Here is a 15,161-nt window from a genome sequence, read left to right on the forward strand (position 1 = left end):
TATAACTTAGTGCAGACATACTTGGACATACTTTGACAAAACAATTAATCAAGGGTCACTTACTAGCTTTTTTCCAATCTTCTAATTTTTATTGCAGTGGAATGCTTGATTTTATTTGAATTATTAGCATGAATTGTTGGTACTATAAATGCTTAGCTTGCTTTTGTCTTTGTCTGGGATAGGAGATTTCGCAGGGCAAATGGGGTAAAAGAAATGATATTCTAGTGTCTGTACTGTTCTGTATTTTGTTTATTTAATTTATTTATACTTTACATATTTTATGTCGGCATTTATCTGTAGAATATATGAAAATGCCCCCTCCCCCGGTTTTTTGAGCTGTAGTAATACTTCCGCTGCAGCAGGTGGCAGTAGCGCGTCAGCTGAAGCTAAACGCCGGTCAGAAAAATGTAAAGATGGAGAAAATCTAATATTAATTGCGCAGTGCTTGTAGAGGTATTGTATCTGTTCGTGTTTGAATTATATAACTTTGGCCAAATGTTAAACTTTGCGTGCAGATGGCATATTTCGAAGTAATTGCTATATGTGATTATGCTTTGTACGACAGTGTGTTAGTTTTAGCGAAGCTAACCAGAAGCTGCTGAGAGCTAAACTGTCATTAGCCTCCTTAAACGTGTGTGGGAGTGTAGCTCTGCAGAACTGCCTTGTTTTAATGGTCTTGTATTCTGTGTTATAAGACTGATGGCTTTCTATTTTTAGCCTGATCTACTTCTACTTCATTCGCCTCATATTGCCTCCTCTCTCTGCAGATTAGCCGACGCAGATACAAAGCAGTACAGCAGTAACAAGGCTGTGAAAATGGACACAAGAGCCTTGAGGAATCCGTATCCTGACTATGATGGGAGCTCTGCTTCCACACAGACGTTGTTTGACTCTCAGGGAAAGGTAACATTAATGCACAAGTCTGTAGGCAATTGAAGTTTGTGTGTTTTTCCATGTAATCCTAATTATTTTAAATTTTCTTTCTTTCAGCTCACATCAGAGTTTTCCCAGCGGCTGAGAAGCAAGGTCGGTGAGCTTTTAGCTATCATGGAAAATGGGCTGAAGTCTGCAGATCCAAGGAACTGCACCACTTACACTGGCTGGGCAGGTGGTAACACTGACACGTCAGATATAACTAGATAACATCATGAGCTGTGGTTGAAAGAAGCTGGATATTTGTGACTGTATGTCATGGTGTAAGGCTGGATGCACATTGAGGACACTTGCTTTAAAATACTTTTTTGTACTTGAGAAAATTAGACTCAGTGGAGCAAGTGGAACTTTTTTTTGTTTGTTTTTGAGCTGAAACTCATAGTCATTCTAATCACTGACTAATCTATTTGGCCCAACCTACAGTTAAATATTAGCTATTTAGGTGCTGGAGCTGGATAATTTTTGACATGCATGCACAAATATTGATTGATCCATAATCAAAGTATTTAAATGATTGGTAATCAGTTAACTGACTTACTGTGCTCATGTTCTAGGATTAGATCATTCTAATCTTTAGGTTGCCAAATGCACAGCCTCACTTCATTAACAGTTTAAAGTAGGAAGCATTTCTAGGTCTGTTTAGTTTCCATAGTAGTAACATGCATCTGTTTGTCTGCAGGTATTGCTCTGCTCTACCTGCATCTCCACAGTGTGTTGAAGGATGACTCCTTCCTTCAGAAAGCACTAGAGTATGTCAGCCGCAGTTTGAAATGTTTGACCCGACATCATGACGTCACCTTCCTCTGTGGGGATGCAGGTCCCCTGGCCGTGGCTGCTGTGGTCTACTACCGCCTGCAGAGGGGACAAGAGAGTGATGAGTGCATCACCAGGTCAGTTTAATTGATTTTTTCCCCCTTTCCTCATTCACATTACAATCTTGTGTTTAATTAATCCTAATAATAGCTACTCCGTGTACTTGAAATATACATCTTATAAATTGCATTGTGTGCTCATGTTGCAAACATTAATTCTCTGTATTTTATGGCTTGTTGCGGTTGACTCAACCAAATATTGGTTAATACCCACATAATGCGAGCAAGTAGTTTTGCTGCATCACTATTTTTTTTTACAGCTAAACAAAGTTGAACTGAGGAATATAAAACATAAGTGTTTTTTTATGTGTTTGCATTTGAAAACAGTGCAGTGCACATGTACAATAGACACACAGCTGCAGCAGTGTTGGGGCACAGGATCTGGCTTTTATTGCGCTCCATATAAATGCCTGTGATTGGTCAGACTGCTTACCTCAGACCATGTGATGAAATGAACTGGAGCATTACTCCAGTCACAGTGGGTTAATAAAACTCCTGATTCAATTTATTTAAGTGCTGAAGCTGGAATTGTGATTAGATTTATTAGACAATTAATTGTACATAGTGAGGTGATCATGAATAGAAAATCACTTTTAAGATTTGGCTCAGTGGTGCAGTAGCTTGTCATGAGACAAGGCCATGCTGACTCAGGAAATTTGTGTTGCCTGGGTTTTCCTCCCAGACTGCTGCAGTATCACAAGGCTGTGGTGAAAGGCTCAGGTGGGCTACCAGATGAGCTGCTTTATGGGCGGATGGGATACCTCTACTCTCTTGTCTTCATCAGCCAACAGCTGGGCCAAGACAGGGTCCCGCTGCAGTACATCCAGCAGGTGGGTGAGAACAAGGAAATGGTCTGAGACAAGATGCGGGTCGTATTCTCCTGAATGTGTGGATTTCTCTGCTGTGGAGTAGAATTTGTTTATCCAGGGAAGTCTGGCTACTCAGTAACCATAGAAAAAAGAGGAAAATGTATTGAATGAAAAGGGAAAATAGTGTAATACATTGTTCTAGAGTAAATAGAAATAACATTATTTTCTAGTTGCAGTCTTGTTTAAGTTTGACGTCACTTCCCTCAGTTGCCCTGATTTGCCTTTTGGTGCTAATTTGCATGGTCGTACACGTACTGATATCCAATTGCCCTAATTTACCTGCATGGACTTGTTTCATTTGTGCCAATTTGGTTTGTTTGTGAGCCTGCATGTGTTGTCTCGTCCCTCAGATCACCGAGGCTGTATTGGCATCAGGCGAGCACATAAGCAGGAAGTTTAAGATCCAGAACCAGAGCCCTCTGATGTATGAGTGGTACCAGGAGCAGTATGTTGGCGCCGCCCATGGCCTGGCTGGCATCTACTACTTCCTCATGCAGGTCTCTGGTTTTATGGCCTGGGACCAGTCTAGAGCTTGAATGTTTTTGCTTGATAAATAATTCATCAATACCTAAAATTGTTGTTGAAAAACTGATTAAATGGCTAACTGGGTAAGGAACAAATAGATTCAGCACTAAAGTCAGCCTAGTGTGATTAAAAAGTTAGCCTATTTATTGTTTTGTTTTGTTTTTTTACCTGCCAGCCTGTGTTGCTGCAGAGTCTTTTGCCACTCCAGCTTTTTCAGAATCCCAATCTCTTCCTTGCAGCCAGGCTTCGTCTCTGTGGAGGAGCACATACACAGGCTGGTGAAGCCCAGCGTCGACCACGTCTGCCATCTTAAGTTCCCCTCAGGAAACTACCCTCCCTGCATCGGAGATGATCGAGACCTGCTGGTGCATTGGTGCCACGGATCGCCAGGGGTAATCTACATGCTCCTGCAGGCTTACAAGGTAACGAATCAATTAATACTGCAATTGTTTTGTTTTTGTTTTTTCCCCCCAAACAATAGTTAACAGTTAAATAATGTAGTGTTTTAGACAGGAAAGACATTTACAGAGTCATAGTGCCATCTTGTGGTGAAGGTTAGCATTGGTATATGTTTAGTGCTGCTCCCAAGTGATTCTTATGAATATAGTGAATGACTCTACTGCTTTCTGTTCTGTCTCTTCCCTTTTTCAAATCAATGGTTAAGTGTGATAAAAAATCTTTTTTTTCTTTTTCTATCAGGCTTTGTTGTATTGGCTTTTACCCATCATTTTTTCACAACCTTTAGTACAGCATATTGTCTGATGTTTCCTAGCTTATCTTGTTACTGGTGGTAAGTCAGTAGGTTCCACTTATACAGTAGCACTCTGGTTTCTCCTGGGCTTTACCAGCGTCACCATGAAGGTATACAAAACATACATTTCAGTTTCACATTTCCTTCTCTGCTTATGCCAGGTGTTCCATGTTCCTCAGTACCTGGAAGACGCCCTGCAGTGTGGAGAGGTGGTGTGGCGGTGGGGTTTGCTGAAGAAGGGCTACGGCCTGTGTCATGGTGCGGCGGGTAACGCCTACGCCTTCCTGGCTCTCTACCAGCAAACGCAGGACCCCAGGCACCTTTACAGAGCCTGCATGGTAGTGGCAATACAAGAGTCGTAATAATGTGATCAGTGTACATCCTTGACACAGCACAGAAGCCACTTGAGTGATCAAACAACTGCAAAACATAATTGTGGTGCTCTTGATTTGCATCAGTCTTCATTAGTGTCCAAATACCTGATTAACGTTTGACAGAAGGAGTTAGGATCAGGAGGCAGAAAGTAAGTGTTGTTCATTTATTGAAGTTGAGTAAGCATCTACATGTGTAAGGCCTGCCCCTTGGTGTTCACTTCATGCCAGGAAATAACAGCATCTCCTCCTAAAGAAACACATTTTAGAAAGGAGTGAAAAATAACTAAACAAAATAAAGCCTCTTGATAAACGTTTTAAATACATAAGAACTGGAATTTAATTAAAAATGTAAGTGTTTCACCTTAACTTATAGTATGCCTCTACCGGTTGTGGGATTTGACTGCTGCTTTGCCCGTTAAACGAATAATATAAAAGCCAATATATCCAGTTCTTTAAGTGTATCGGTGTGAAATACAACCATAACAAACAAGGGGTTTTTGAGGCTTTACATTACCTTGTCTTTTGTCTGACTTTGATGTAAGATGTGAAAGTCATTAAGTTCAGGTCAAAGAACAACCAATCACAGCACAGTTGGCAGCTCGCCAGCCGTCAAATCGAAAATTATTCAAAAAACACTGGGCACGTGAGAGGCAGGGCCTTTTATTCTTATTGACAGTGGGTTGGGAGCTGTCTGTGCAAGTTGGCATCAAAGCGGACGGAGCCAGCCGGTAGCAAGCTCTTTGGATACATTCCAGATGGCGCGAGTCCCACGTGTACGTTTATTAATATGAATCTCTTCATAGAGGATAGAAGTAGACTCTTCAGATGTCATATGCTCGCAGTGCAACACAGTGACACTGTGGTCTTAATCTGATACATTGACAATTGCTGGGATTTCAGTGAGAGGAGCACAGTTCCCTGTCCTCCTGAGACAGTTCAGCTACAGTGCACTGTTGTGATAGAACAGGAATGTGATTATGACACTGCCTCTCTTTGTTTCTCTTCTTCTTGTCTCTACAGTTTGCAGACTGGTGTATGAACTATGGCAAACACGGATGCCGAACACCAGATACTCCCTTCTCACTTTTTGAAGGTAATACGTGATGACTTGTCCCCCTTGCCCAAAATATCTTCTTACTCTGAGACTTGCCTTCTTACACACATCACAGAAGTGAGCGGACTAGTGGTAATCGGACCAGTCCCTTTGAATTAAGTTGTATAAAGGAAATAAATGACAACGTTTGCTTGTAGACACTTTCCCTTTGCTGAAGCAGTCTTCTGTATCTGGCACACTACGCGTCATCATGATACATTATGTGAGACACGTTACATAATATTTTAGTCTTTGCAGCCTATGCATCGGCAATTCATGCAGCAAATATTGTGACAAGTGACCATTCAATCAGATTTATTGCAGTGTGTTTGTCTGTGGCAGTAGAAGTACTCAGATCATTTACTTAAGTAAAAGTAGTAATACTTCAGTATAGAACTACTTTTTTGCAAATAAATGTCTTAAGTAAACATACATAGCATCCAAATATACTTAGAGTAAAGGTACTGAGGCTAGTGAATGGCCCGTTGATGTTGCAGTTGGTAACAGTGGATCTAATTACTTTATACACTGCTGTTGAACTTGTTTCCCACAAGGATCAATAAGGTCTTCATAAGAAAAAATGTATTTGTTGTTCATATTTGATGTTATTCATCTGAATCTGCAAGTAACTCAACTGATCAAGTAAATATATTAGAGTACAAAGTCCAATATTTGGTGCTGCTTTATAGTATGAAGTATAAGAAATATTCAAGTAAAGCACACCAAGACTGGACTTCTGTAAAAGACTTGAGTAAATGTATTGAGTTAGTTTCCAGCTCTGGTGATGGGCTAGGTGAAGCAGACTGGTTAATTAAAAGTACACTGGCATACACAGTGAGACAAAGAAAACCAAAGAACTGGTTACTGGCCAGGCTTCAGGGCCTGTGGAACTGGAATGTGTATTTGTTGTGTTTGTGTTTATATGTTGTCATTGTCTTCACTTTAGTGGACAATAAAGTTGTGTTAGCAATCAGCATTGTTTGTCAGCATTAAAAAAGGCTGTTTTTCAAGATTTTATGAAAAAAGGGCAGTTGTTTGCAGCCTGAAATGCTTCATGAACTACAATATGTGTAAACAGTATTAAAAAATCCAATAATATGTAGTGTTTTTTGTATTTTCAGGCTGTTGAACTGCATCGTAGTGTTCCTGTAGTGTCCACTGCTGTGGCTGTAAACTCACCACGTGGCCTTCTGTTTTTCAGGCATGGCAGGCACCATCTATTTCCTCGCCGACCTACTGCAGCCTTTGAAAGCTAGGTTCCCGGCCTTTGAGATTTAAAGGCTCTTTGACAGGTAGTCCTCCCCACACACTGCGACAAACACAAGAAGACCTCTACTTGTGCTCTCTTTATCACAAACGTGCATGGAAACTGCCTTCATATCCATAAAAAATGTTGTGGGACTTGATAAATTGAGTCTTGAGGCTGACTTTGACTCCTGCTTCACACTTTGTACCATGTTCTTCCTGCTCTGCTCTACTGGAACGGGACATGTTAGCAACAGGATAAATTCTGTACTCACATCTCGGCTCATAACTATCTTGAATATATGTAAATAAGCAAAGTGTTTCCAGAGTTTGTATCTTTTTGTTTGTGTATAAATGCAAGTCCTGCTGTTACTCTGATTGTGATGCATTTAAGGTTTCAGCAAAAAGGAAGGAAATGACATCAAATGGAATAGTTGGAAAACTAAATGCTTTAACACTTAACAAGTGTGTATTGCCTGAGCAAAAACAGAAATGGGTGCACACACTGTGTCATGTGCCCCCCACCCACCCACCCCCCGCCTTCTGTTGTGAACTTTAGCTGCTCCTGTTCTGGTTTTGATGCTGCAGCAAAGAAGAGCCACAAAGGGGCAGCACAGAGACATGTGGCGCTGACAAACGTACAGAGCCAACATACAGTGTCTTACTAAGGTGTTGGGCCACCAGAACAGCTTCAGTGCACCTTGGCGCTGACTCTCCAAGTCTGAACTCTACTGGAGGGATGAACACCATTCTTCCATTCTTCAGGTGGTGTCTAGATGATGATGATGATGGTGATGATGACGCTGTCTAACACGTCACTGCAAAACCTCCCATATGTGTTCAGCTGGGCTGAGACCTGGTGACTGTGAAGGCCACAGCATATGATTGTCATTCTCAAACCATTCAGTGACCCCCTCAGGCCTTATGGGCAGAGGCATTGTCCTTTAATTTGTTAACTGGTACATTTATAAGCAGTGAATAACTTCATGAATAGCTCTTTTGACAGTGCAAGTTTGGCAGTTGGTTTATTTTTCCATATTTGATAGATGTATAGATATGGCATATAAGAGGGTAAAAAAGGTCCATGGTGTGATCTGCTTTGACTAAATTATCTAAGAAATTGCCTTTGTAAACCATGTTATAACACAAGAAATCATGAGACTCACACATGTGACATCTGTCTCATTGCATATAACCAATTTTTAAGGAATTTAGTAGAGGTCATGTATGACAAACGGCTGAAAGGCTGGGACACTTTGCTTAACTTAATTAGACTACCTTACAAATAAGGCTTATGTAACCTGTTGAAAACCAAGTGGTGACACAAAATACAGTATTGTTCAAAATAATAGCAGTACAATGTGACTAACCAGAATAATCCAGGTTTTTAGTATATCTTTTATTGCTACATGGCAAACAAGTTACCAGTAGGTGCAGTAGATTCTCAGAAAGCAAACAAGACCCAGCATTCATGATATGCACGCTCTTAAGGCTGTGCAATTGGGCAATTAGTTGAAAGTGTAGGAGAAGCCGAACCCCTCCAGTAGGAATGGGTGTAAAAATAGTGCTCATCTGTCCAGGGGTGTGGTCTCCCTCTCATGTCATTCACTTTGGTTCACTCACTCCTACAAGTGTCTCCCATCTGTTTTCCTTTTGACGCTCAGCAGTCGTTCATTCTGTATTACAGAGTTAATGCCAAGTTAGTCCAACTGCTGTTTGGCAGCATGAACGCCATTAGTCAGTTTTCTAAGCTTTGTCCTTTTTCACAAACTTGGAATGGAAATCATTTTGGAGTTCTGAGCATTCATAGGGCCACAAAAACATGTTTAAAAAATATTAAAATGTAAATTGGTGATTTTCAGAAATGTCTAGTAATTAAACAGTATCAATAGTGTATATTTCAGCATGTCAGTTACATGATGAACAATTTACCTTACACTGTTCATCCCAGTTAATAGGTGAAGCTCGTTCACCTGGGTCAAAGACAACAATTAATAGTGAATTGCAATTGAAATTACATTCAGAAGCTTTCTAAGTCAAAAATGATTGTTCTTTCTCAGTTTGCTAGTAATATTCAGTTCAATCAAATTTTATTTGTATAGCGCCAAATCACAACAAAAGTCATCTCAGGACACTTTACAAAGTAAGGTCTAGACCTTACTGTTATCAATATTATTACATAGGGAAAACCCAACAAACCCCCCTTGAGCAAGCACTTGGCGACAGTGGGGAGGAAAAACTCCCTTTAACGGAAGAAACCTCCGACAGACCCCAAGACACAACAAACAATCAAACACTGATCAGGTCGATGTGGCTGGTGGCTGCTTGTCAGAGACATAGAGCTCCAGGGCCAGGGATAGTAGTAATGGTCTGATTGTGATTTTACTAATTCAATCATCAATGTCTATATTATTTCTTTATATCTCCACAGTATATTTCCATTCACGAGAGAGACAGGGAAACTGTGGCATTGAGGTAAGATGGCATCCAGTGTGGGAGCAATAGATGCCGTATATTTCTCTGAGCAAAGGAAAATAGAACTTTAAAACTGAACATGTGGTTTTATTACTTTTATACATTAAACTGCTGTTATGGGGTCATGCGGTGTACTGGCTTTTTCTGGAGCTTTCAACCACATCACAAAGAAAAGCTCCAGAAAAAAGGGGGCCTTGAGTTGAGTTACTGTTTCCATGGTGATAAATGATTAAACTAACACAATGTCAACTACAGCCAACCTTATTTGGCCCGTCAAAATAAATATTCTTTGCATTTTCCAGTTTTTGCTCATTTCTAAGACACAATCTGTTGAATTTTGTAGCAAATGTCTTAGGCGTACAGTATCAATAAAGGTTCCTGATAGATATAGCCATCAGCACCATGGAGAGCACTAGTAGACGTGGTAGTGAAGCAGCTTTGTGTTGGGTCATAGATCTTAACTTCTGGGCAACTGAGCCTATTGGTCCTTGTATAAATCCAGTTTCTTTCCAGTATTGTCTTTTTATTCAGATGATTACAGAGTACTTTCAGGAAACCATTATTGATTTCTTTTAGAGGTGAAGCAAATCTGTGTGTTATGGTGTTTAATGCCAGAAGCCTTTCACTTTGAAATGTTTTTATTTCTTGTGTGTTGCTGATAAGCTGGTGCATTTTCTCTGGTTTTTAGGACATCTAATGAAGGATAGTGTCCGTAATGTGATGTCATACAGTAGTGTTACAAAACCACCATTTAAGAGTTTTCTTGACCTGCTGCTGTTTAACCATAAGTGGAGGAGTAGTGTGACTGTTTAAAAATACCACTTGGTTAATGAGCCCTCTGGGCTTGGAGCCCTTCTGAAGTGGAACACGAGGCAGCTGAGTTTTCTGCACTTTCACTGACACAAATCAACTGTGTATCTCTTCCCAGCAGTAAAATTGTGATGTCAAGACAATGAAAGTGTCTTTTAAAGTAGAAATATGTTTAAAAACTGTTGAAAATCTTAAGTTGCAGATTCTTGAGACAGATCTTTTACCTCCTAAAAATAGCCTTGTCCCCTTCTAAAGGGCTACTCCCACTGCTCTGAGGACACACAGCTCTCCTTTCCATTTGCCCTAAGAAAGTTAAAGATGTCCCAATGTGTCATCTGATCTGCCCTGGTAGCATATGTGACATCACATGTCTGGGATAAATAAGAGGGGGCTTTGACCATGGCTCAGGACCACTCTGTCTGGGGACTTCAGCCTCTCACCTTCTTTCTTTCCGCTCGTCCAGCTCCTGCTCTCCAAAATGGTGTGTACAAAATTGTTTTGGACCTTTTGGGTGGGGCGGTGCTAATGGAGTTACTTTTATTTCTTCCCCAGCCAGGGGCAGGTTTTTGTGGCATGGTCTGGATACCATCTTTCCAAAATATGCTCAAAATTGGACTTTATTGGCATCACTGAAATTGCACTAGGAACTGATACTGCTTTGAAAGGCTTGGCTTCTATAAGTGGTGACAAAAGTCCACTTCTCAGAAGATTTCATAGTTGAGCGTTTGTTACTTTGTGCCCAGGACCTCTGCCTTGAAATCACATTTCTATTCTTAATGTCTCTGTATGCTTGTATAAAAATACCAATAGATTCACCAGCCATCACATGTTTAGTGCCATTTTGGACAGTTTGAAGGCATACATTTTTAGATCGAGCTTTGTTAGTAAATCTTACAAAAACTGGATTTTGATTCTTCTATTTCTGAACTCAAATAATTTGTTTTTTATTCACTTCTCTCTTTTGTGTGTCTATGTATTTGTAAATATGCTGTGTTGTTTGTGTTTTTCTCTGTTTTCATGTGACAGGCCGATTTTACAGCAGACCAGATTGAGGGTAAGTGAACAAAAAGCAAGATTCATCCTCATTCCTAACAAAAAACTTGGCATGTGAAAGAACTACATTTGAATCCTGCTTTTCTCCTCATCAGGGTGACATTTACTTGTAGCCTTCCCATCAACCTCCTCATTGTGCAGGGCGACATTTACTTGTAGCCTTCCCATCAACAGAGAGTATGCCCTCCAGATTTGTCTTCCCAGCTTATTTTTGTAGTGGGTTTTTTCTGTAATTGCCACACTAAACAATCTCCCAGAGTAGCTGCAGGCTTGCCTACCTACATTTAGTGCTAAAAGGTGGAAGTAGGGATCAAGACAATTCCAGAGTGAAGACTACCACAGAACAGCCTGTTTCTCACACACATCTTGTTGTTGAGTAGGATTTGAAATATGTTTTTTCTAATATAAGATAGCCAGATTGGCTCTTACCCAGCAGAGGTGTTAATCCCCAGACCAAGGTTCAAGATGCTGGTGCAGCAGCATCACCTTACACAAGGAATCCAAACAGCGATCCTCTAGCAGCATCCCTGAGCCTTTTGTTCAATGCTGAAAGACATGCTCTAAAATAGTTGGTGGAAGCCATTTGTTGTGGGCTTCACATTCTGATGCTCATTTTAAATATTCTGTTTTCCCCCCTCAACTTGAATTGGTCTACGTAATAATCAATTGATGCTACCACTTGTAGTACTACACATGGTCACGTAGAGGTGATGCAGTTGAAGGTTCTTAGTTGTGCATCTTAGAGTTGCAGGGCAAAGCTTCAGAGTGCTTTCTATTGAGTTCATTGTAGACTTTCAAAGAAAAAGTGCACCTTTAGCACATTCGGGTACATTTATACTGCATATCTAGTGTTACGTTAAGTCGGTTGCCAAAGGAACATATGCAGGCCATGCAAGACAAGGTGTTCATTACACCGCGGTCAGCATTCTTATGCTTAACTTGAGCAGAGCCGTGGGGCCATGCCTCTATATGGCCTGGGTTACTCTGGCAGGGTGTATCAGTTTGCTCCCGTTGTTGCACTAAATGCCTCCCAAATGTGAGTGGAGGGGGTTGGAGAGGGCCAGGTCAGCTGTTCCTGCTGCTTCTTTTCAGAAACCACATAAGAGCATTAATCTATCAAAAAGGTCACCGAGTCGGCTTCCTGGGAGGATTCATATGAATAGATAACCTTTGTTCAGACCCTAGTCAGTACCTTCCTCTTTCCTGCTTGGATACAGCTGTCGCTTCCAATTAGTTGAGCGCAATGACAGAAGTATGGGGCTTCCACTGTCTTTGTCTGCACAGTGTGACACCACATAGCTGAGTACAGAACCCTGTGATACAAAGAATAAAACTCAAAGGGACTGGCTCTAATGGGCACCAAAAAGGGAACATTACTCACATTGGTTTTGTTCCAGACATATAAAATTGAGCTTTTGATGGCAATATAAAAAGGATTATTTTTCATGTCCAATAGCCTCAGCAAATCCTCTTATATTTTTCATTTCATTTGTCTTTTTCCAAAGTGCCTTATGCTACCCTGAGTCCATAACGCCAGTGTGTGTAGCTCTTGAAGCATTGTAACCACTGTAACTGTACCTGACAAGACTGAAATTGCATTTTTTTTTTCTGTTTTGGCAAACTTGGGCCATTACTTTATAAATCTAACTTCTCTCCTGACCTTCCCCTTCTTGCCAGACTTCAAGGAGGCGTTTGGTCTCTTCGACAGAATTGGTGACAACCAGGTGGCCTACAGTCAGATTCCCGACATCATGCGCGCTCTGGGCCAGAACCCCACCAACAAGGATGTTATGAAGATTCTGGGAAACCCAAGTGCTGAAGGTAAGACCTTAATTGCATGCAAACAAATATCAGGCAAAGTTTAAAGGCAGTTATGATATAAATGGGCAATAAATGCTACTAGACTGAGAAGGGCCATGTCAGTAAAATGGAAATACAAGAGAAAGGGTGCATGTTATTGCTCAGTATTTCTATTTATAAGAAGAGGATTGTGTTTTTCTTCCTATCACTTAAAGCTAAAATGTGAGCATTTTCTAGAAAATCTATGACCACAAGCTTTGAAAAGCAGCAGGGTGAACACAGCAGAGATGTTTGTGCTTTTTCTAAGATAGTAGAAAATGTGTATAGTGATGGCACCCTCCACATAATATTTGTATATGAACAGAATTGGCCAACAAGAGGGTCAACTTTGACACTTTCCTGCCTATGCTGAAGACAGCCCACGCGCTCCCCAAAGGTACCTACGACGACTACGTTGAGGGTCTGCGTGTCTTTGACAAGGAGGGCAACGGCACAGTCATGGGGGCTGAGCTGCGCATTGTGCTGTGCACCCTGGGTGAGTCTCAAGTTAACTTCCCCAAATATAGAAGTGCACAAATATAGTTTGCTTAGTACATAGTGTGTGAAACAGAGAGTGTGGTTCCTAACCTCGATTCTTGTGCAACTGCAGGAGAGAAGTTGAACGAGCAAGAGATTGATTCCCTTATGGCCGGCCAGGAGGACGACAACGGGCAGGTGCACTATGAGGGTAATGCTTGATTTCTCTACATGCTTTGTCTGTTTTTTTTTTTTGTTTGTTTGTTTGTTTTAACCTGACTTTTCACAATTATAAATATAGGTTTGAACAGATGTGTTTTTCATTCTGCAGCTTTCGTCAAGCACATCATGTCTGTGTAAGAGGCCGACAGTAGGAGTGCTGAAGAAACTTTAGCCCGCTACAGACAGCCCAACAGTGTTCAGGACATCTACACTGTTTCAAAGACCAACCAAAGAAAGATAAGGACTATGTACAAGGGATGTTGAAGCAAACCCATCTTGTTTGTTGTTATTTTGTTCTCCTTTCCATTTCATCTCAAGCCCTTTTCTCTCGGGACATCACAATCAGCTCTCCGTTGTAGACCACCCATCACTCGGCCTCTACTCCCCCCAGGGGCGCGTCTCCACTCGCCACATGAGGTGAGGAACGGGGGACAAGGGGTGACCACTCATCAAGTGAGGGTAGATCCCTCCGTTCCCACCACCACCTCATTCAGTCGCACCATCACTGGCCCAGCAATGCCAAAGGTGCTGGAGAATGGTTGTGGATTGACCGCCAAAAGTCTCCCCCTTCCCTGAAAAGTTGTATTTATTTTCATTCTGTTCATTTCAGAATAAACTTTTCCAACGTACATCCCATCTGGGGTGATCCTTGATCTTTCATTGTCCACATACAGTTAGATATGCCCTAGTAATATGCACCAGTATATTGTAAATGCCAAGGTTAAAGCAAGACTGTACATTTTGAAAGAGGAAAGATCACATCAATTTTCTTAAAAATTGATGTTTGAAATCAGAAGTACTGAAACACATTCCATGCACTAATTAGATGTGGTCACCTGAGAACAGAAAACTCCTCATACAACTAGTTCATGAATATAATTAAATTTTAATAAAAAGAAAAAGACTAGAGCTGTATCTCCTCCCATTGCTTTAAGCATTTTGTAGAATTAATTAGCACTAGTTTAAATCTGTTTTGTTTTTTATAAGGTTAGTGTGGAATCTGAATGAATGTTCTTTGATAGACAATATTACCCAGAGCCTGTCATTACTAAACTCTTCAGCTTCTCAGTGTTTTGAGATTATTTTATGTGACACACTGCCTAAACTCACAGGCAGGCGATGCCACAAATTTATTTTTAAACTTCCCTCTTTATGAAAATACTAAAAGTTATACAATTTTATTTAAAGGATGTGGACATGAGGTTACTGAAGAAGGAAAGGTAAAAAGAAAAAACATGTTGTGGTATAAAACTAACAGCTACTGTAACTACTCATGTAGGGTTTTACTCTTTTGTAGAGTAAATGCAGGATGTCATAAACCAGACTTGCCCAACCTGGGGTAGGCAGGTGCAAAGGTGTAACATTAAGAGAGCCCATCCACTGGTGCTATGATGAGGACATGGACAGACTTTTATTATACAGCCCACCATATCACCTTTAGGAACAGCCACATACTTTGTGAAATAAAATAAACTGATCTGCATAGCCTATATAAGGCTATTTTTTTGTCTATTATGTTGCATGTATGATCTTTGCATCTGCCAAAATAAAAGGATGAATGTATTTTTATTTCTACACTGCCAGTTATTCATTTTCAAATGGTATTATGTCATGTGTCCCTTC

General features: G+C 40.7%; 2 protein-coding genes across 6 annotated transcripts; both read left to right on the forward strand.

Annotated features, from left to right (window-relative positions):
- The first annotated feature begins 365 nt into the window (after positions 1-365).
- Positions 366-7,060, forward strand: lancl1 (LanC antibiotic synthetase component C-like 1 (bacterial)). 4 transcript variants are annotated; one of them, XM_020615265.1, is made up of 10 exons: positions 366-453; positions 768-903; positions 991-1,108; positions 1,613-1,823; positions 2,488-2,635; positions 3,025-3,171; positions 3,439-3,621; positions 4,112-4,288; positions 5,345-5,417; positions 6,619-7,060. In XM_020615265.1, the coding sequence occupies exons 2-10, from the start codon at positions 817-819 to the stop codon at positions 6,693-6,695; spliced, it is 1,221 nt and encodes a 406-aa protein (XP_020470921.1). In that variant the 5' UTR covers positions 366-453; positions 768-816; the 3' UTR covers positions 6,696-7,060. The 4 variants fall into 4 exon arrangements, with proteins under 4 accessions (XP_020470921.1, XP_020470920.1, XP_020470924.1 ...); XM_020615264.1 differs by lacking the exon at positions 366-453 and adding an exon at positions 473-530; XM_020615268.1 differs by lacking the exon at positions 366-453 and adding an exon at positions 562-631.
- Positions 7,061-8,957: 1,897 nt separating this feature from the next.
- mylz3 (myosin, light polypeptide 3, skeletal muscle) lies at positions 8,958-14,374 on the forward strand. Of its 2 annotated transcripts, none has more exons than XM_020615269.1 (6): positions 8,958-9,137; positions 10,974-11,001; positions 12,678-12,821; positions 13,165-13,335; positions 13,450-13,527; positions 13,648-14,374. In XM_020615269.1, the coding sequence occupies exons 1-6, from the start codon at positions 9,063-9,065 to the stop codon at positions 13,674-13,676; spliced, it is 525 nt and encodes a 174-aa protein (XP_020470925.1). In that variant the 5' UTR covers positions 8,958-9,062; the 3' UTR covers positions 13,677-14,374. The 2 variants fall into 2 exon arrangements, with proteins under 2 accessions (XP_020470925.1, XP_020470926.1); XM_020615270.1 differs by having other exon boundaries at positions 9,049-10,428; positions 13,648-14,373.
- The last annotated feature ends 787 nt before the right edge of the window (positions 14,375-15,161 follow it).

Source organism: Monopterus albus, unplaced genomic scaffold (assembly GCF_001952655.1).
Source record: "Monopterus albus unplaced genomic scaffold, M_albus_1.0 scaffold161.1, whole genome shotgun sequence".
Classification (NCBI taxonomy): Eukaryota; Metazoa; Chordata; class Actinopteri; order Synbranchiformes; family Synbranchidae; genus Monopterus; species Monopterus albus.

Coding starts and splice junctions, on each gene's coding strand:
- lancl1 (XM_020615264.1), top strand. CDS start 496: ATGTTAAACTTTGCGTGCAGATGGCATATTTCGAA. Junction 531..767: donor TGCAGATGGCATATTTCGAA/GTAATTGCTATA, acceptor CTCTCTCTGCAG/ATTAGCCGACGCAGATACAA. Junction 3,172..3,438: donor TCTACTACTTCCTCATGCAG/GTCTCTGGTTTT, acceptor TCTTCCTTGCAG/CCAGGCTTCGTCTCTGTGGA.
- mylz3 (XM_020615269.1), top strand. CDS start 9,063: ATGTCTATATTATTTCTTTATATCTCCACAGTATATTTCCATTCACGA. Junction 9,138..10,973: donor AGGGAAACTGTGGCATTGAG/GTAAGATGGCAT, acceptor TTCATGTGACAG/GCCGATTTTACAGCAGACCA. Junction 11,002..12,677: donor TACAGCAGACCAGATTGAGG/GTAAGTGAACAA, acceptor CCTTCTTGCCAG/ACTTCAAGGAGGCGTTTGGT.